Source organism: Coenobita brevimanus, chromosome 21 (genome assembly GCF_032717465.1).
Source record: "Coenobita brevimanus isolate Jiangsu-jjx chromosome 21, ASM3271746v2, whole genome shotgun sequence".
Classification (NCBI taxonomy): domain Eukaryota; kingdom Metazoa; phylum Arthropoda; class Malacostraca; order Decapoda; family Coenobitidae; genus Coenobita; species Coenobita brevimanus.
In genome coordinates this window covers 488,724-511,388 of record NC_136974.1, presented here as the reverse complement: position 1 = coordinate 511,388, position 22,665 = coordinate 488,724, and the positions used below count along the sequence as shown (strand labels likewise).

Here is a 22,665-nt window from a genome sequence, read left to right as displayed (position 1 = left end):
ATGCATGTGCACCATGGAGGTGAAAAATATTGTTGTTTGTGTTAGATAGCCATTTATACAGACAGCTGAGGATTGAAATCTGCATCTGGCCTATGAAAATCAGATTACCACACTTCACTCTTGTTAAGATAAATTATTAATATGGGCATTGTCAGTTGAAAAAGGTGCATCAAAGTGAAGTAACAATTACCCTTCTCAACTTTCATTCAGAGATACTTGAATTGGAATGTGTCCTTATGGCGTGTTACTTTTACAGAAAACCTTTACAGTATTCAGCTTGTTTCTGTATAGACCATACACAAAATCTTTTCCATATTCCCTCCCTGTTCACATTGGCATATGTTTTTCCAGTCATAATGCCAATTTTTGGTCTGTAGGGACACCAACCATCCACTCGATGTAATGCTACCTCCATTTGACACAAAGTGACAAGTCAGATGGTTTCCTGTAACCCAGGAAGCCCCATAAAGGGTTTAACTCTGAGGTATATTTGGGGTTTATTGGTCATGTACTGCCAATGAGGGGTAAAAAATTGGTCATTTTTGCCTTGAATGCCTGGACTGAATGGTCTAGTCTTGGGTTGCTGCTCCTGATAGGGGCAATGAAAGTGTGATGATGTAAAAATTAAATAAGTAAGTAAAAGTAATGCCATAAATGTTGTAAGTCCTTTCAGATGCCTCTGCCTTACTGCAAATTTGATCATCCATTCATCCATTTCTTCACTTGTACCATATTTTTTTATGTCTGCATTGCTTTTTGGATTATTATTCCCGTCTGGATGTATATCTTTTGTTGTGGGGATGGCTTGGTTTGCCGATGTGGAGAGTGCATACATTTTGGCGCTTCATGATCTTTTTAATAAACAGTGTTGTCAGGGAGTGGGGGAGAAAAAAAGAAAGGCAGTCCATAAAGCATGAAAAGGGTTATGTGAAGTGGAAAATGATGATGCATACAGTAGACATTGTTGGTGGTAATTGATGTGTCCCCTCAGCGAGAGAATTTCTTGCTAGGAGGCAAATGGGGCCCAGTATATGAGCATACCTGTACACTAGATGACTTGTGATTTTGACATGCTTTCTGCATTATTGTACTACTGTAGGTCCAGGTGGGAAGAAGGATGACCTGGTTCATCTCCTGGGCCAGTCATTGCCACGTCTCTCCTCGGATCAAAAGGACATGGTGGCCCGAGCGAAGAAGTATGCTATGGAGCAGTCCATACGACTTGTACTCATGAAGCAGACACTGGCACACCAACAACAGGTCAGGCATATGAACACTTGTAGCAGTTTTACTAAGATTGGAAAATTTTTGTGTATTATGAGTGTGTTCCACTAAGATTTTTTTTTTTTTCCCATAATACTGTAGTGCATGTTCAGTATGTGAGAGCATCATGAAGTTCCTATTCTGAATTTGACTAATGTTTAGTTATTGTGTATCTCCATTGCCTGATGTACTTTCCTTACCATAGTACTGTACTGTTACTGATTGATGCTTACCATATTGCCTTTCTTCCCCAGTATCCCCTTCATACATTTTCCAACTTTTCCAGCATAATTTTCAACCTGCAGGTCCTCTTATTTCCAGTCATTTCTTTCGTCATTCAGGCCATTTCTTTTTCTTAGTCATGATTTTTTTCTTCCCCTACAGCAAGCCAAGTCCCTTCAGCGTCACCAGGCTCTAGTACTGATGTGTCGAGTGTATGTGGGCAGTATCAGCTTTGAGCTTAAGGAAGATACCATCAGACAAGCCTTTGTTCCCTTTGGCCCCATCAAGTCCATCAACATGTCTTGGGATCCTGTCACCCAGAAACACAAGGGGTATGACTTTGAAAGGTTTTATGGACTGAGATGGTGAGAGTAGCATTGGAAGTAAAGAAAACATCTAGAGAATGAGAGCAAAAGTATTGAGGTATAGAGATAGAAGAGAGTAGAGAGTGTGAATAAGAGAGTAAGCAAGGGGATCAACAAGGCTGAATTATGAGGATATGTCAGACAAGTAGCAGGTAGCTTGCAACATAGCGATAATTACAGTAACTCAGTGGAAGAGAGCACACACTAACCACCGCTTAGTTGTTAACCGCTGTACTTCCACATAGTCGTCTGTCTGTGAAAGTGTTTGTATAAGCTCAGCAGACAAGTTAGTTCATAATGTGTCAGCACTAAGTTCTTATTTAAATTTGGATTGTGATTGAATAGTTGAGAGGAAGGATGGGACTTGAATGTATTGGTGTATTTATGAGGAGGGGTAGATTGGAATGGTTTGGGTATGTTGAGAGGATGGAGGGTGACAGTTGGGTGCAGAAGGTGAGGAGTGTGAACATCAAGGGTAGGGTTGCAGGAGGCAGACCAAAATAAGACCTGGAACAAAGTCATAGAGTATGACTTCAGGGTTATGGGACTGAAAAGGGAGGCAGCCAGTTATCGAGCAGCATTAGGAGACCAGAGCTGATGCATGCAGGCATGTTGGAGCCTTTATAAATTAACGAACAAATGATTCATCATCTTGATAGGTCAGGTGAGCAGTTCCTTATTGTAATAAAGTGTAAACTGAGTGTTTATGTATGAGAGAAGTTGAAGCTAAAGTTATGAAGAGAGGGATGGTGTTGGTAGTGATTGGTGAAGGTTGAAGTATGTCAAATCTAATGTATAAGATGATGCAGTGGTGCTTGCAAATAGTGGACATAGGCTTGGGTTAAAGCTCGTTATGAAGAGAGGGATGGTGTTGGTAGTGATTGGTGAAGGTTCAGGTATCTCAAATGTACTATATAAGATGATGTAGTGGTGCTTGCAAATAGTGGACATAGGCTTGGTAGATTGGTACAGAGTTGTAGGGATGTCTGTGTGTATCATGCTTGAAAGTAATCGTAGATAAGTGCAAAGTGATGGTTGTAAAGAGAGAAGGCGACATCCAGTATGATGTTAGGGTCGATGGAAAGAAACTTGAATGGGTAAGAATTATTAAATACCGAGGTGAAGTGACTGATGAAAGAGGTAAATATGCAAAGGGAGTGGGAAGTACCGGTAGATTGGTACAGGGAAGTAATGTGGCTGATTCCTTGAAGATCTTGATAAGAAGCAGAGGTCTGAGTGTGATGGCTGTGGGAGGCTTGCAAGAAGTTTTAGTGCCTGCATTGACGGATGGGTGTGAAACTGGTGTGACATGGATGTAAGAAGTTCAGAGTAACAGCAGTAGAAATGGGATTGTTGAGGAATGTGTGTGGAGTATGGAGAATGGACAGAATAAATAAAAGTTAGCTATCTGTGAAAGATGTGGAGTAAGGAATTCCGTGGACACCAGAGACAAAGAGTGTGTGCGTAGATGATATGGATATCTGGAGAGAGTAGATGTGAGTAGTAGTGAAAAGTATAAATGTGAGTGAGTTCGAAGGTAGTAGGAGGCATTGGAAGCAAAGAAGGTGGATAAATAATGTTGTAAACAAGTGTGTGAGACAGTGAGGTGTGGAGAGTATTGAGGCTAGGGAACTGACAGTGAATCAAGTTGATTGGAAGAATTTTGCTTAGAGGAGTGTATGACAAGGCTTTGATACCACTGTTCTTTCCTAGTGAAGTACTAGTTGACAGATTGGCTCTAGCTGGTAGACGATAAGTGGGTAAGTGAGGATGTTTACATGTGTGAGGTGGAGTCAGTATTCTGGGGGTTTGGTTGGTGAGTGCATGAGTGTGTGGCCCATTCAGTTGGGTAGGCTTTTGGTTAGTTTCTCCTTTCAATTTTTTTTTTTTTTTTTTTTCTCCAGGGTCCTACCCCACCTTGTCCTGAGGTGGGAAGAGAGACCTGGGTGATGATTATAATGACTGATGATGAACATATATCTGAGGAGTACCATTGCTGAACTGTATATTATTTATCACAGTGTAGATCATATTTTAGTTTTCTGTTAGTTTCATGCATTGGAGATTGCAGCTTCACTGTGTATTTTACTACGTTATGTGAGGAAAATGGAAATCGGTTTGTAGAAATCCATAATGTAGTTTCATGTAACAGAAATGAATCTGCAGTATATGAGTCATAATTTCAAACTAGCTGACAGTATTTCAGTGAGGCTTGATGCAGGTGCATGGTTCATAATCACATTTGGAGAGGTTACATTAATTTACTGGAATAGCTCATTATGTACAGTATCATTTTTTTGCAGGTTTGCTTTTGTAGAATATGAGATGCCAGAGGCAGCACAGCTGGCCCTGGAACAGATGAATGGTGTTATGATTGGTGGCCGTAATATCAAGGTTGGACGACCCTCCAACATGCCTCAGGTTGGTACTTTGTTTATGTTTGAGTGTGTGGGTATGTTTTGTGTATTTTTAAACATTTATAAGATTTCCTTGGTGATTTTTCTCTGTATTGTCTCTTCTCATTCAGAATTAATTTAATTTTTTATTTATTTATTTATTTTTTTTGTCACCAAGGTCTCTGGCAATACCATGTATCCCTGTTAACTTATGGTTTGGATTAGTTTTCATTAAAAATAATTTCCTCATTAACTTGTGAACGTATGATATTTGTTCAGAATTTTTAGTCTTCTAGGTTGAGATGGAAGGATGGAGTTGAGAGGTATATAAGAGAGGGGGATGTAAGTTGGAGGAAGGGCAGTGAAATGGCAGGGGACAGGACGACATGGAAGCGATTTGTTTGTGGCCACTCGTTATGGGATTAAGTCATGAAGATAGATAGATAGAAAAATTTATTGTTTTCCCTAGGTTGGCATGATGTAGTTTTCATAGGACTGAAGTAAATGAACCTTGAATCCCCCCTCAGTAATGTAATTACAGTAGAAGCCCGATGTAACAGAACTTGATATAACGGAAAGCCCTAAAAAGCAGAAGCATTTTTTTCTGTTATTTATTTGCCCTGATTCAGGGAAATTTTCCATTATCACCAGTATGATTCTGTTAAGGAAATTCCATCCCCAAAACCATCAACATACTGGAAAAAGTCTAGTAAAGCGAGCATGTCCAAGAGCCAATACCGGAAACACTTCCCTCACCAGCACGTGTGATCATTCCTATATGGTGGTGCAACATGTTCAGCTGTGTTGCCTGAGTCACGCTGTTCACCTGACCTTAGTCTTCATGTAATCCCAAACCTATCAACATCTGCTCTGTGCATGTACACATTGTCTGGAACTTGGCTTGACAGTTGCCTTCAAGGATTTAGCAGCAAGTATCTCCAACTACCTATACTGGAAAAATTTCCCTTATATTGAGCCTTGATTATGGAACTCGATTTAGCAGAAAATTCGAGATAACAGGATGGGGGTTGGCTGAATTAGTCCGTTATATCGGGCTTCTTCTGTATCTAGTTGAAAGTAATGTTTTGCAGTCTGCACAGCTCTCAGAAGTAAGTGGAGAGTATTGACACTATTCTCTAAATATATCATGAGGATATCATCATCATCATCCAGACCTTTCCCACCCTGGGGCAGGGTGAGGAGTAGCAACATCCAGACAGCCAGAGTTTGCCCAGTTCATTGGGCCAAGCATCCATTCACTCATCATTCAAGCCCTCGAAATCCTGGCTCCATCTCATAGGCCAAAAAAATTTCATCTCGTTCTGCAGCTTCATCTATCTATCTGTTTGTTGCCAGATGCCATAATCCCATAAGGGGTGGCCATTTGACTTTGAGTTATTTGTTTTACGGGGAGGGGCACCAACCGTCCACCAACCCACTTGTTGACATGTAAGGAGCACGTATGGTTTGGTTATATGGTTACCACCCAGCGTTGTAAATGGTTTCATGGGTTACAGGAAACCGTTTGGCTTGTCACTCAATGTAAAGCCACCTGTAAAGGAAAGAAAAGCAATAAGAAGTGACAGGAAAGATGGGAGAAATAGGAAGAGAGGAGGGAAGGCACAGAAAAAGAATGATAAAGGCTAAGAAAGAAGTAGGCAGCACTGTATCAAGTGAGTGGATGATGCTCGTCACGAAGCTTCATTATAAGATATATTCAGTACAGTCCTGTACAGGGAAGGTAGTACTTGCTGTTATTATTATTATTATTATTATCCTGCTAATGAAGCCTGTGTACAAAGTATCTCAAAAAGTTGTTATCGGACAGGGAAATTTTTTGGACACCGAAATCGTGTGGATAGGTGGGCAGTGGGTCAAGGAAGAGTTTATTAGATTTTGAGATGGATCCGGACCTGGATGCACGAATCAAATAACAAATTTTATTGGCTTTGGCAGAAGCCTGTGGTCTGTGAGATTGGGTAGCCGGCCAGACTGAGACCACAGAATTGACTATGAGAGACTGTAAAGGTATTCGTTGGGTAGGATAGTGGAATTACAACAGTAAATTCCAAATTTTATTGGCATTGGCAGAGGTATGTGCTCTCAAGTGCTTTCTAGTTGATAAGGCAATCTGAGTACTGGTATCTAAGGCTTAAATGCCATTTGAGAAGGTTTAGAGGCAAGAAGGGAAACTGGAAATTTCTATTAGGTTAAGTGTAGGGATGTGATAACCCCATCACTTTTTTTTTTTTTTTTTTCCCCCACAGGGGAAGGTGGCTTGAAGTGAAAATATCCGTTTTCTTCAAATTCACATTCCTTTGAGATCAGATTGTCTAGCTGTGGACCTACCCATGCCATGTAAATGTAGGAAATTGAATTAGGAGGGTGATAATGATCTTTAATAATAGAGGAATGAACACTTTCCAGGCTGCATCTGTATCCATTTTGGCCATGATGGACAAATCGACTAGGATGTATTTCCCAGTAAAGAAAATATCATTTCTGGTACATGTTGAACTGTGATTTAGAAATGATATGTTGGACATCACTATCCCCCTTTTTTCTTTTTCCCCCTCCCTTTTAGTTTACATTGTCTGGGTGTTATTTACCACCTTGTATAGTAGCTTCTTCATTTAATTTTAAAATTTACCTTGTGTTTTAAATATCTTTTACAGTGTGCAGGGCAGTTTGGACTGTTTTTCTTTGCTTAGGCTATATCCATTGTTTGTTCATATGAATTAGGTACAGTAATTTCAACAGCTTTTCTTCTCAGAGCTTGTGTTTATGGTTAGTATAGATGCCTTGCCGTTCCATCATCACAGATTTATTTTTTTTATTGTATCTATCTCTGTTGCCAGATACCTTAATCCTGTAAGGGGTGGCGTTGAATTTGGCATTGAGACGTGCTTTTGTATAGATAAGTGTTATGATGAATGTTATAACAGTTATTTGATATGGGAAGTTTAAGATTGGATACCAAGGTTGGATATTGCCATGGCGTAGGAAATGTCTTGTGCGTAGGTTAAGGATACAGTTTATGAGTGTTCGTGTTCGATGGTAGGTTTTCGCTCAGTCCTTTAGTTTTCCCCAGTTCTTGTTGTGTAGCCATCCCATGTGACATACGTATTTGATCTAGTACAGTGTTGTGTTCATGTTAGGATTCTAGTTTTGAGTGCTGAGTCCAATAACTGTGTTAATATATGTAACAGTACCTCTGAGGTTGTGTAAATGGAATACATTGTCTATGTACCATTTCAAGTGTTTAGCAGCCTTTTGTGTTTATCTTTGCACTGCCCTTTTGCATATGCTAGTACACAGTCTGTTCCTATTTATAATTTACAGTGATCATGAACTACAATAAGTTTTTAGGATGCTTCTATTCCATTGCTAAATTTTGCATAAATGTCTTTTGAGTTGAAGATATTGTACCACTTGCTCTTTGAAGAAGTTAATTGATTTTTTGATTCAGTCATGTACAGTATTTGTTATAAAAATGCCCTTTTATAATATTTATTTCCTGCATGTAGACTCCAGAAAACAAATCACCAGCCCCACCCATTGAAGTTATGATACATATATCCCTGTGATAAGTGGTCCCTAGATTACCCATGGTGACTCCCAAACACAGCATATGACCCTGATATGTAAGCCAAGACTCAGAGAACCACTGGGAAGCCTGAAACATGAGAACGAACTAGGCTTGGCTACACAGTTATACATTGTTTTCATAATTGGGGAAAGTTCATGTCATATTAGAGATCGTATTATCGGTAGCCGATGCAGGACTTACCCAGCTTGAAGTTGATAATGGTACTGTGACTGAACTTTGAAAGTACTTGACACAATAAGTGAAATTTTAGTTTGCCTGTGTTACTCAGGATGGTCATGCTATAGTCGAAAGGATGCCATTCTTATGCTTTCTTTATTCTTTTTCTGATGCAAAGCAAAGCACGAAATTATATTGCTTAGTCCCAGTGATCCTCTGTTTTCACGTGGAATACTGTGACATGTCGAGCTGGTACCTTAGAGAACAGCCACTTTAAAAAATAAATAAATAAATAAAAAAAATATATATTGGGAAGTTCTCTTGCGTCATTTGTAGTGTGTGTTTTATGCTGTCATATAGATGCCTTTTTACCACCAAAGCACTTTGTGGCCTTTAATATGTGGTTTTTTCTTTGCAAGATACCAGTTACGAGTAAGCTCAAGTATGACTCGTATTGCACTTGTAAACCTTCAAGCTGTTTTCCTTTTACCTTGGCACAACGCTTGCACACTGGGGTATGGGGGAAGGCCATTAGAGGGCAGAAGGATTGACAGATCGCTTGCTTGCCATTTGACAGAAATGGTCGACAGCACAGGGCCTGAGTGCCTGTGATGTCGCACTTCTGAAGCACCATTCCATGACTCGTCCCGACCACACTGCAAGTATTACCAACGCCTTGTTTACAAGCATTGTCAGGCTCTCATTCGTACACAAAGTACCGTTCAGTGTGACTCCTGGAAGCCTTGTGAATCAGGAATTGGATATTTGATAATAAAAAGGATCAAGAAATAGTTGCTTTGTAGAAAGATTTTGAGATATATTATCAAGGATATGCTATAAGTAAAAAGTTATAAGCTGATTAAATGTTCATATTTGATTGAAGTTTCATGTTGAAGGGTATAGCTTAACCATCAAAGAGTGGATATTGATTTTTTTTTTTTTTTTAACCTAATCAAAGTGGTGATGAGAGCATAATTGCTCTGTTGCTTGTGAAATATACATTTTGTGTTGAACTTTTCAAGTACATGGCGTGTGCCTCATTGCTGTATTAATAGCTTTGTCATACAGAAGATGTTCAGAGTAACAGCTGAACATAAGAGGAAATCACACAGTAAAATTTCTTACCCTTCCAGTAGTATAGTATATGTTTTATCAGTGTGATGGTCATACTTGTGGTTGAAATTAGCAAAAGTTTTACTGCAGTATATTCATATTAAAGTCATTTGTATGCGTTGTAAATGATGTGTGCAATGCTTAGCATCTTTTCTTTGAACTGGTATTACTACACTTTACTATGATATACTAAACAGTTTGTAGGCTGCATGGTGAAGGACTAGACTGGACTATGCCTATCTGTTAGACCTTTGATTTAGAGTTGTCAGCTTGGTTTGGGTGGGAGATTCTTATGATCTTCCATGACCACTCTTGATTTCAGGGTTTATTGGCATTGTATAAGACAAGTATCTGGTTATAAACACACACACACACACACACACACACACACACACACACACACACACACACACACACACAAAGAGAGAGAGAGAGACTTCAGTTTGTCTCTCTTTGCTTTCATCTGATCCTTGTGCCTGCCTTGTCTTTTGGTTTCAGTGTAAATTTGAGCCATTTAATTATTGTGGTATGTACAGTCTCAGTCATAGCACCCTTCAGCCCATTACCCAACTTTTTATTTTCCTTTTAAACACAGCACAGTTTTGAAAGATTTCAGTGTTAATGCTAACAGTTGTATAGCCTATAACAAAAACATTATCCATTGTATATTGTATACTCTAATCAGTATATATTAATTCCCTTCCTCCATGTATTTCATGATTAAAAAGAAAATGTTTTGGGAAAAATGGCCACAAAACATTGGTTACGGAAGTACCTTATAGATAAATTCTGTAGAATACCAATAGATTTGACATGAAAATTTGTTACAAAACATATGGCAAAAGAAATACTGTACAGTACAGGAATATACTGTTAGTAGAGCATTACTGTTTAATTTTAGCTGTAAAACTCCATTTTGGATTAAAGAAAAACATCATCCTCATCCTCATCATCCGGACCTCCTTTCCCACCCTAGGGCAGGATGAGGAGTAGCAATGCCCAGACAGCCCAAGTTTGCCCAGTCCAATTGGCCATGCTTCCATTCACTCATCATTCAAGCTCCCGGAATCCTGGCTCTATCTGATACACCAAAAAACTTGCACCACATTCTGTAGCTTCACATAAACGTATCCAATATATAGTATTAGAAAATTCGGTTCTTTATGAAGCTTAAGTACTTTACAGTATAGCTTGTGCTGAGAAGGGATAGGAGGAGATGGTTTGGGCATATGGAAATGATGGAGGATTACAGCTGGGTGCAGAGGGTTAGAGATGTGAATGTTGAGGGTAGAACTGTGAGAGGCAGACCGAAGACAACCTGAAATGAAGTCATACAGTGTGACCTCAGGGATAAGTGTCTAAATAGAAAGACTGCCAGAGATTGACCAGCTTCATTGGGCGATGAAGGCCTTCCTGTGCAAGCATGTTTGAGTCTATATAAATGAATGAACAAACAAATAGTTTAGTCGTTTCCTCAGTGCGTAGAGTCATTCGTATTGAATTGTAACAACCAGGTGTTGGTAGTGTTAAAAATCTTTGAATTGTTGGTGACCGAATTGTGGGAATTGTGTTAGCATGAATTGAGCTAACGAAGACTGAAGTTGATCCTGTTAGTGCATAATCAGGATCTGGGGAATTATTGTTGGAGCATTTGATGTTAGCCAGAGATATTTAGTTTTGCAGGTTCTCTTATTTATGCTTCTCATGGGGCAATACTAGATTAGATGATGAATGAATAATGGTTCTCTCGTCACAGTTCCTGTTTTACTCTTTACCAGAGGCATTATTTATAGTTTAGATTTTGAATTACTGTCTTCTTCACTTTGTTATTAACATTGTTTCTTTGGGTCTTTAAGCAGCTGATCTTAAGTCTTTACATGGGGCTAGACTGCAAATCACTTGTTTCAAGTAAAATTTTTATAGAATCAAAATCTTCAGTGTTCTTGTCTGTTACTGATGTTATGGCTGATCAGGAAGTACAGTATTAGGTGCTTTAAATGTTTGTTAGTAAATTGGCTTGTTAGCTTTATTTTCACTTCATGTGACTAACCTAAAGGTGAATGTAGGGAAGAGTAAAGTGATGGTCTTTGAGAGAGGTGAAGTTAGTGAATGTACAGCGAGGTTGGATGGTGAGGAATTGGAAAATGTGAGTACGTTTAAGTATTTGGGTAGTGTGATGAGTAAGGATGGAGGTTTGGAGGGTGAAGTGCTTGAAAGGGTACAGCAGGGAAGAAAGGTTGCTGGTTCCTTGAAAGCAGTGATAAGAAACAGGGAAGTGAGCATGGAAGTGAAAAAGTTACTACATGACAGTATGTGATACCAACTCTAACGTACGGAAGTGAAGCTTGGACATTGTTGGAAGGACGCAAGTCAAGAGTGAGAGCAGTGGAAATGAGTTATTTAAGAGGAGCCTGTGGAGTCACGTGGAGAGACAGGCTGACGAATGAGGATATAAAGGAGCGTTGTGGTGTGGATGTGGATGTGATAGGAAGCGTTATGAGGAACACACTGAGGTGGTTTGGCCATGTGGAGAGGATGGAGGGTGAAAGACTGACGAAGAGAGTGTATGTGAGTGAGGTGGAGGGGGGAAGAGGGAGGGGGAGGCCGAGGATGAGATGGCGGGATGGGGTGGAGAGGTATATGAGAGAGGGGGGTGTGAGTTGGGAGCAGGGCAGTGAAATGGCGGGGGACAGGGCGACTTGGAGGCGATTTGTTTGTGGCCACCCCAAACGGGATTGAGGCGTCTGGCAATAGATAGTTAGAGATAGAGTGAATAATCTTCATATCAGGCATATCAGTCATAAAATATCACTACTGGAACGAGTACATTTTTTTCTTGTTCTTTTTCATAGTAAACTTAGTTTCGATTTGAATACCTGACCAGCTCAGAATTTCAATTATGCTTGGTGAATTATTTGTACAAAACTTTTGTTAAACAATGCATTCTTATCTCGTGCTTTCATGTGCTTATACTAATGTCCTTATATGTACAGTAACTTGTGTTTAGTCTGTGCTTTTATAATCATTGCTTTCATAAGCTTATGTCCATATATATAACTTGAGCATTTTATTAATGTATTACACAACTGTTTTGTTTATACCAGTTCTATCAAGTATGTTCTTCCAGAATAATGGAAGACTACCACATCTTACTCTCCGTATCCCCCAAATTATCCATGCTCACAAAATTTGCTTTTTATTTTGGCCTGTCCATTTAAAGCTGTAGAAGAGCACCTGGTTTCTCTGTTCAGATGCACTTGAGTTGCCCAATTCTGTGTAGTCCTCACACCAGCCACATTCAGCTCTGATATTTCCATTCAGCTCAAATACTTGTCCAGTCAGTAGCAGTACCGTATAACATCTAAGCAATTTTGAAACCCACAGGCTACAAGTTGATCAGGCTTCCTCAGACATAATATTATACCAGCACCTGATGTATATCTGAAACCTCAAGGCACAGTCCCTCCTGCTTCTGCACATTGAACCTCATGAAATGTGTCGTCCCATAACCAAGGCTGAATAGCCTGTTGTACTTAACTCTGTGCTTACTTGTTCCTTTCCATTCCACAGGCCCAGACAGTAATAGATGAAATTACAGAGGAAGCCAACTACTACAATCGTATCTACATTGCCTCTGTGCATCAGGATCTGTCTGAGAGTGACATCAAGAGTGTTTTTGAGGCTTTCGGGAAGATTAAGGTGGGTGGACGTTGTCGTGGTAGAAACATAGCCATAAGAATATTAACAGGATGTGCAGAGACCACAATTGTAGATCACTTTTACCTAGGATCAAAGTCATTCCAGTCAAGGATCACATGAAAGGCATACATTGCTTCAGCAGTAGATCCATCTCAACCTTGCTGTTATAATTTATGCAGCCCCATGGCAAAGTAACCAAAAATGAACTTTTTCTAGAAATGTCTTAAAACATGCCTCTCTCATCCCCCAGTACTGTATTACTCAGACACATCGCCTCCACAGTAATCTAAAGCTGTAAGGCATACAGCATCTTCTATGAAGCCACACCAAATATCCCACAGAAGCTGCACCTCACAGGGACAGTTAACATAGCCAGACTGTAGTGAGGCCATCTCTGTTTTAGCAGACCTCATTGTTCAGCACCACCTTTGGTTTTCATCATCATGTACTGATCCACATGGTGATCACGTCTATCTCTTTTCTGTTCCAAATGATTTAGAACAACGTTTTATAGTACCCTACCTATGTATCGCTGACTTCCATTGAGAAAGGTCTTACATATTTGACGTAATTTTTGTACTTCCTTTTTTTTTTTCTTTCTTTCTTTCTTTTCCCCTGCATTGATATCCTCCAGTCACAGCACAGCCATATCCTGTTTACCTGTCCTGTTGCCCCAGTAGGGGTGTGTTGACCCTCTTGTGAAGTGGCTGTGGCTTAGTGAAATGGGACGTCCTTAGACAATTAATATTCCCATTTTCCCAGAAGTGATTATTTTCCCCATTGCTGAAGGTCATCTGTGTATGCTGTGTGTATTATGGGGGTTATTCCCTCGGGCATGGAATCTTGTAGTACTTTTTCTTCTTGCTTGCTGAATAATGGCAAAAAGACCTGACTTCATAATTCTTGCTCAAATGTGGTTCACAGTAAGGTGGTGGCTTTCAGAAGACAACAACAGCTACATCTGAATAACTTGTTTATATTTTGCTTGGAGTCATGCTAAATCTCTCTCTCTCTCTCTCTCTCTCTCATAAGAAAGAGAAATAAATAAAATGAGAAACATTTCATTCATTCATTCATTCATTAACTGCCCCACTCTTTATTTACCATGTCTCTCAGTGCCAACACCAGACGTTGTATACATGTCACACTTTGAGTCATTTACTTCATTCTCAATATTATTTCTTGGTATTTTGCTTGGTACCCCATGTGTTTTACTTTCTTTCACATTAACAGAAATTTTCATGCAGTCATTTTATGGTACTTAAATATACCAATTTATTTTAGATCTATATTTTTGGCTTGCCAGTTTCACATTATGTTCTTTTCAACAGCAATGTATGCTGACTCCAGGATCAACCCCAGGGAAGCACAAAGGCTATGGTTTCATAGAGTATGAGAATTCCCAATCAGCACAGGAAGCTATTGCTTCCATGAACCTCTTTGATCTTGGTGGACAGTACCTTAGAGTCGGCAAAGCAATTACACCCCCTGGATCATTCTATGTAAGCACATTATTCACTTATACATGTTCTTTAGAAGTTTATTGTGGTTTTGGGTATACTGTGTAAGCTAAGGAAATTATAGGAAAAAATTTGATACTAGCATCTGAGATAGGAAGACAGAAATCAAGATTGAGGTTGGTTTACAAAAGACAGTAGTCCAAACATATTGCTTTACTATTTTATATTTTTTAGTACAGCACCCTTACATAGCTTTAGGTTGTGTTGCAAGTTAATGATGTTAAATATGAAAGGTGAATCTTATCCTTTTCTATTGCATTTGTAATTTTTTAGTTACATTATCATTGTGCCTGTAATTAATTTGCTGACTGTATTCTTTGGGATGCAGATCTTCTCATTGCAGGGCCCTCTCTCAGCACCAACGCAAATGCCCACAGCAGCAGCTGTGGCAGCAGCAGCAGCAACTGCAAAGATTCAAGCAATGGATGCCCTTGCTACTAATGCCATGGGGCTAGTTCAGGGTCTGAGCTCTTCTCCAGGCTCAGTGTCTCAATTGCCTCCTGTGGGTGTAGTAGGTGCTGTTCCTCCTGTGGGTACTGTTGGGGGACTCTCTTCATCTGTGGGTACACCGGGAGTGGGTGTACTTGGTGGGGGAGGGAGCACTGTGCCTCCAGTGGGTGTTGTAACCAGTTTACCTACCCCTGGGGCAGCTATACCTCCACCTAAAGTCATCACTGCTCTACCAGTTCCTAGTACCAGTTCAGCCGGAGGTTCTTCAGTAAGTAGCACGCCAATGGCAGCAGCAGCGGCGGCGGCAGCGGCAGCAGCTGCAGTGGCAACATCAGGTGATGAAAGAAAACCCACCCACCAAGAGGAGTTAGCAAAGAAGCTAATGGAGGACAACGAGCCTCAGACCTTACAACAGCAAGAAACTATGTCCATAAAGGGCCAGTCTGCACGGCACCTCGTCATGCAGAAACTTATGAGGAAATCAGAGGTACTTTGAAGAATCAGTGTACTGTGCTGCTTGTGTAGAGGATCCTTTAAATGTTAGGCTTCATCATATCTTAAGTGAAATGAGTAGGTAAGCCTTCTGTTATAATGGGGATGTATGAGAGATTATCATGGCCATTTTCAGTTTATCTCGGTATCCCACATTTGAATACTGTTGAGACCAAAAATGTAAAACTTACATGGTTGGTTATAACTTTGATTGTCTCAAAACTTTCTTGTGGCTCTTGTTTTCCTTTCCCAGTATTCCTCAAGTGAATTGATGACCTATAAACATTCTTGGATTTCAGCCCATCAGAAATTCAGGCCTTTGCATTTTTCTTAAAGACTGTTCTTGAAAGATATAAATTTTTAAGTAGCTACCTTGGTCTTGCCCTCACAAGATGCATTGCTGTGTATTAGGTTAGCTAGCTGTACATTAACTACTGGTACTGACTTTTCAAAATTTCTAATGTTGCACCAAAAAAAATTTCAGTTTGCAGCTAACTCCACTGTCATTAGTTTTTCTTGTCATTCTTGCCAGTCAGCTAATTAAAACTGAAAAAGCAGTGCAGATTTATTTATTTGTTTATTTATTTACACATTTCATAACCCCATCCTTGAGCAGGAAAAAGATTTCAGGGTGGTGATTTCATTATTTCAGATATTCCACTAAAGGTTTCAGTAGTTTATCACGCAGAAGGGAAGCTTTTTTCTGGCAGTATAGCAGAAAAAAATGTGGATTTTGCAAACTATCCATTGGTGGTTTCAGATGTATGGCTAGTAATATTTCACTACTGTCTTCAATGGCTTGCTCCTGTCAGTGGGCCCTGTGATGGCATGACCATAATGAATCATTTGCAGGCTACTTTCTTCATAGTCACTTCCTCTTCCCCCCATTCATCCCAGTTTACTGTTCCATACTGTTCTTCCAAACCACATGCAGTTTTCCTCTTCCAGTAGTGTTGTCAGTCTCACACCTTTTTGGTGCCCCACCTATATGTTCATTTTGATAATGTGTGTGTACTGTTTCATTAACTTCATTCAGCCATTCGTCAGTGCCATATCACATCCATATAACCCTTTCTTTATTTTCTAAGTTCTCATCAGTTTCCCTGCTATCCCAGCTGTCATGCTTTTATTTGTTTTGAATAAAATAATTTCTATGACCTGTAACTTAAGAGGTTTTGGTATCATTCACTCTTGGGTTTCACTCCAGTCTGATTGTGTGAGATGGTGCGCAGTCATACATTGTTGTTTCATTGCCAAACTGACTATCCTGCTCTTAAGAAAACAGGAAAGCATTGCCGTGTTTTTGGTTAATGTTCTCTCCTGAGGTGATCTGTCTTCGTACACTCCCTCTGTGCCATATTTACAGCACAAAATAATGGTAGGTGGGGGCGCTCACCATCCACTCACTTGATATTGTGCTAGTCTTAGGTGTCTGCCCTTTCCTCTCCTCCATCCTTCTTTCCTTCCATCCTCTTCTTCTTTCTTTCCTTCATTCTTTCCTCTTCCTTCTGCCTGTGGGTGACTCTACACTGAGTGACAAGCCAAATGGTTTCCTGTACACCAGGAAACCATGTACTATGCTGAGTGGTAACCATATAACCAAATTTTGGTCCCTGGTGGTTTAGTGGGTAATTATGGCGCTTCAATCGGATTGAGCCGGTGAAGGTTTATATCCAAGGGATGGTTGGGGTTTATTGCTCACGTAATGCCACTCAGGGATGAGTGAGGCTGGTCACTCTCATCTTAAATACCAGGACCAACTTGCCTAGCTCTGGGCTTCTGTGCTTCTCGTGGGGCAACATACGATTGGATGATGGATGGATGGATGAACTCCCAGATATCTACAGCTTTAAACCTCAGGATTTTGCTTCATATCTGACTGCCCTTCTGTTTTGTGCAATTCATCTTGCTTTTTCTCTCTCTCCTCTGCTATGTGACTGATAACTATTAAACATGACAAATTTGGGTTTCTTGTTCGTACACTAGTCTTCTGTGAGTTATCACCACTTCATCTGAGTGCAGCAATGTTGTATAGAACCATTTTTCCAGTTAAGTGCCTTTGGGGTTATATTGTGTAAATTTTTTGGCTTGGTGTCTTGTAGACTTGAATTTCCTGCATTTTTCTCATTGTTAGAGAAAATGAGATGGGCATTTTGTCCTTGTGCCATTTGGTATGTTTTATTTACATGAATAAGGTTTTTCCTTCCTATTTGCAGTTTTACTGAAAAAATTAAGATAGGTAAATGTCATTATATTCCTTTCAGAGCACAGTGGTCATTCTGCGCAATATGGTGGGAGCTGAGGAGGTTGATGAGCTACTACAGGAGGAGATCACGGAGGAGTGTGGTCGGTTTGGCACAGTGCGGCATGTCATTATATACCAAGAGAAGCAGAGTGATGAGGATGATGCCGAGGTTCTTGTTAAGATCTTTGTTGAGTTTGCGTCCCCGTCTGGTAAGTAAATATCTGTTGAAGGCTGATATTTTCTAGCTTGTTTAAAAATGAAGAACATTCTATATATTTGTGTGTTTTCATATAGTTTATAAATGTTCCAACATGCTTGCACGTGTCACCCAGGTCACCTAATGACAGCTCTCCACGTTGCTCAATCTCTAGCAGCCTCCCCGTCCAATCCCTTATCCTTGCAGTCACATCCTATGACCCCATCTCAGGTCTTTTTTGGTCAGCCTTTCGGAACCCTATCCCCAGCGTTCACACTTCTCACCCTCTGCACGCAATTGTCATCCATTTTTTCAGCATGACCAAACCATCCTCATCACAATACCAGTACATTCCAGTCCCATCCTTCCTTTCAGCTCTTCAGTTTCAGTTTTAGCCCCTCCAGGTCTTGCATTCAAGGATGCACTATACATCCATGTAATCATTGTCGTGTGTGTACATTTGATCTTACAAATATACTCCACCGTTACTGCTCAGTCTCACTGCCATAAAGCATTACACTCGTAACACATGCTGCATGCAAAGATCTCTTGGCACGCAGGGAGAGCCCTCTCAGTGTTAGGAGAGGCAACTGTTCCCCGAACTTCCCCCAACCACTCCTTACCCTAGCCACAGAGCTAGACTCCAGCCCCACAACATGTCCCCAAATAAGAAAACTCCTCCACACACTCTAGACTCTCCAACAAGATCAGTCCTTTCACATCTGGCAATTTCTACATGCTCTCCAACACACTGCACATACAAAACTAGCATTATTTTGCAGTATAACTCAAATTCTGCTGTTTTACATCTCTTATGCACCCACATATAGAAAAGGCAGCACAAGATGGAATTACTTTCCACATAGTTGTGGCAAACTGCACATGGCCACGCTCTTTCTGCTTTGACAGTACAGTAAAACCTCAATATAACGCACTTCAATAGGCCAGAATTCGCTTTTATTGGAATCAAGGAGCTACCGGACTAAAATCTTATATATCGGAAATAGTCCAGTAAAGCCAGAAGCAGTCCAGACTGCCTGATCACTTCAGCTATGTTCACCACAATAAGGTAAATAAAAGACATGTTTATCAGTGTACAGGACAGTAGAATTATATCTATTATACCATTTGATTATTGTAGTGAACATATAATACAGTAGAGTTCTGCAGTGGTAGTGAAAACAGTTTAAAAACTGTTGGTTTGATCCGGACTAATGTCTGATGTAGTGGAAAAAGTCCAGGTTAGCAGGGGGAAGTCCGGATGTTGCTTTTATTGGAATTTGGCTTTTTTTGGAATGGCTTGGGCCCAATTAGTCCGTTATAGCGAGGTTTGACTGTACTGGCACCTGCTTCAGATATCATCACTCTTTCCCCCCCCCCCCCAAACCCTTTTGTCCCAGTCTCTCTCTCTCTCATTTCCTGAATCTTTCCTCCACCTCCCTTTCATTTTCTGCAATCAAAACCAAGTAGTCAGCATACATGCTTTGTATGCTACTTTTAATATATGCTGCACCTTTTTCCATAGTTTGAAAATTGAGAGTCTCACTGCACCTGTTATCACCCCCTCATGACATAATTGAACCCATCCTGTTAGTCAGTTGTGGTCAGTAATTTATACCATTTAATTTGTACACATGTTCAAAACCGGATTATCCTAAGTATGGTTTATGCAGATGATGCTGTGTTGCTGGCGAGTAGTAAACAAAAGCTATTTGGAAAGCTACTGAGTTTTGTGCCTGTCAGTATCTTTCCTCGAAAGCAACTGTTCTGAGGGCAGGTGACTCTTGCTGTGATGTGCTGGTGGATGGAGAAAGTTATATTGGTGAGGTAGTTTGGGTACCTAGATTTAGTAATAGAGCAGGAAGGTAATGTGCAAATTTAGTGGAAAAGAGGGTTGCTTGAAGATGCTTTAGTGGCCACATTAATGCATGGGTGTGAGACCATGGTTTAATGTGGGGATGAAAATTCAGTTGTAAGAGCAATGGAAAAGGGGTTATTGAATTTCATACAGTATGTGGATCACATAGATTGGATAAGATAAGAGATGATATGTGAAAGATGTGGAATAAGAAAGTCTGTCCACTGGACTGGAGAGTGTTTGCTTAGATGGTATGGTCACATGGAGAGAATGGATGTAAATGGGGTGGTGGAAAGGGTGTATGTGCTTGAGTTTGAAAGTGGGAGGAACCATGATAGGCCAAGAAGTTGAATTGACATGGTAAATGAATACGTTAGAAAACAAAATGTGGAGGTTACTGAGGCTGAGGAGCCAACAGGGGACTCACTTGGTTGGATGAACCATGTAAAGAGGAGAACATAAGGGCTTGGCATCCCTTTTTCTAAGTAACCAGTGGATTGACTCTCAGGTAGGTAATGTGAAGTGCATCTGTAAAGTATGATAGCCAGAAAATATGTCATGCTTGGTCATTCCTGTGAGTTAAAGTCGTGATTCCAAGAATGGTGAGTGAATAAATGTATGCTCCATTTCCATGGGCATAATGTCACTTGTTGTCTCTCTCTCTTATATTTGCTTTCCTTGTTTTGTGTGCTGCCACTGATGAGTGTCTGGTCCATTTTGTTGATAGTTCTTTTTGTGAATTTTCCATCCATCATCCAATCCTACGTTGCCCCATGAGGAGCGTAGGAGCTCAGGGCTAGGCAGTTGGTCCTGACATTTAAGATGAGAGTGACCAACCTCACTCATCCCTGAGTGGCATTACGTGAGCAGTAAACCCCAACCATTCCTTGGATATAAGCCTTCACCGGCTCAATCCAATTGGAGCACAAAAATTACCCACTAAACCACCAGGTGCCAAAATTTGGTTATATGGTTACCACCCAGCATAGTAAATAGTTTCCTCGTGTACAGGAAACCATTTGGCTTGTCACTCAATGTAGAGTTACCCATAGGCAGAAGGAAGAGGAAAGAATGAAGGAATGAAAGACAGAAGAGGGAGTGAAAAGTCACCCGTAGGCAGAAGAATGAGAAAAAAATGAAGGAAAGATAGAAGAAGATGGAAGGAAAGAAGGATGGAGGAAAGGACAGGGCAGACACCCGAGAGCAGCACTACATTGAGGTAGTGGGTGTGAATTTTCCACTTATTTTTCAGGATTTCACCCATCATTAGGGGGGAGGGGGGAGTTCAGGATTATTTATCAGTTTTGCCAAATATGCATTTAATATTTCAGTAAAATACTGACATTGCAATCTTTTTCTTTGCAGAGAGCATGGCTGCTCAAGAAGCACTAAATGGTCGATATTTTGGAGGTCGTCTAGTGAAAGCAGAACTGTATGACCAGAATATGTACAACCACAATGACCTCTCAGGCTAAACACAATTCATAGCCACAGGTACAGGCGGATTTGTCGTAATATTGAGCATTAGAACATGGAGAAATGATTGTTGACTCCTTTTATTTCCCAACTATTTTTTCTTCCACTTTTTACATTACAATAACCCCTATTAACTACCCCTAATTTATGTTGGTATTAAATTATAAAGCAATTCATAAGTACTAAATTATAACGTAATTCATGTTAATGTAGTGCTTTCCTATAAAGCTGTTTTTCCAGGTTATTTATTTATTTATTTTTTTTTGCTGGGAACCTTACTTTTATTTTATTTTTGCTGCTGCCAGATGAGGTTATTCAACTTGAGGAGAATCTGTTATGATGATTGGGATAAATAAGGCTAAAGTATTCTAATTTCCCAGTTAAAAAAAAAAAAAAAAATGATGCATACTGCCATCTTGTAGCAGGGGTATAGTACAATAAAGTCACTGGATTAAAGGGGTAAATAGTATGAAAACATTGTATTGTGGAACACATCCCTGCGCATAATTCAGATTGCCTTTTTACCCATCTTTCATTACCCCTGTTCGTCCTAGCTCTCTTCTCCCTCAGTTAACTTCCCTTTTTCCTTCTCCATGTTTGTAGCTCATGTGTGACCCAAATAACCAAAAAAATAATAATAATAAATAAATAAATAATAAATGTAAACAAAATTATGGAGGAAAATATGTAGTACAACTTTTCCATGATGCTATGTTTACAGAGCAACGGAGAAGTGAGGATGCTCAGGGGTTGAAGCGATATTTGGCCTGGAAGACTGTGCCCGTCTCATTAAGTACACCCTCCCGCGTATTTCTGAATGCGGGTTATATATATATATATGTGAATAGTAGACACTTGAGTATATATAATTAGTATATATATATCTATATATATATATCTATCTATATATATAATATATATATATCTATATATATATAATATATATATATATCTATATATATATAATATATATATCTATATATATATATAATATATATATATCTATATATATATATAATATATATATAATACAGATATCTAATATATATATGTCTAAATATATATAATATATATATATATAAAAAATATGTATATTATATATATGTATAATATATATATATATATATATATATATATATATATATATATATATATATATATATATACACACACACACATAATCATCATCTGGACCTCCTTTCCCACCCTAGGGCAGGGTGAGGAGTATCAATGTCCACACATATACATATATATATATATACACCCACCGCAAATTGACTTACCTACCTACACACAGAATTGCTATGGGAGAGTGTTAGTCTTTGCTTTGTGTTTCCACCTCTACCAAGTGAATTTTTTGGGCAAGAAGTAACTGGCAACTCCCCTGGTGTTGGAGGTGGTGAAACACACTCAGCATGTCAGTGCTTGCCCAGAAGCGAGAGTGGGAGTATATGTTCCCGTTGCTCTGAACTTGCACCTCCCTTTTTTTTCGTGTGCATTACTGTTTGCCCTGTTACTTTCTTGGAGTCGAGTTGTCATGCCTGGAAAGTACTGCTCATGGGATGAGAGAGTCTGTATCATTGCACGGAGGCAAGATAATGTCC

At 39.7% G+C, this 22,665-nt stretch overlaps 1 protein-coding gene across 1 annotated transcript in view; it reads left to right on the top strand.

Annotated features, from left to right (window-relative positions):
* The window catches only part of hfp (Poly(U)-binding-splicing factor hfp), a 55,569-nt gene extending 33,669 nt beyond the window's left edge, over positions 1-21,900 (top strand). Inside the window, exons 7-14 of the mRNA XM_080266685.1 lie at positions 1,100-1,260; positions 1,648-1,817; positions 4,154-4,271; positions 12,696-12,824; positions 14,156-14,326; positions 14,673-15,281; positions 17,551-17,740; positions 20,951-21,900. Coding sequence (XP_080122811.1) covers positions 1,177-1,260; positions 1,648-1,817; positions 4,154-4,271; positions 12,696-12,824; positions 14,156-14,326; positions 14,673-15,281; positions 17,551-17,740; positions 20,951-21,060 — 1,581 coding nt within the window. The 5' untranslated portion in view covers positions 1,100-1,176 and the 3' untranslated portion in view covers positions 21,061-21,900. The remainder of the gene's footprint in view (positions 1-1,099; positions 1,261-1,647; positions 1,818-4,153; positions 4,272-12,695; positions 12,825-14,155; positions 14,327-14,672; positions 15,282-17,550; positions 17,741-20,950) is intronic.
* Positions 21,901-22,665: the final 765 nt, after the last annotated feature.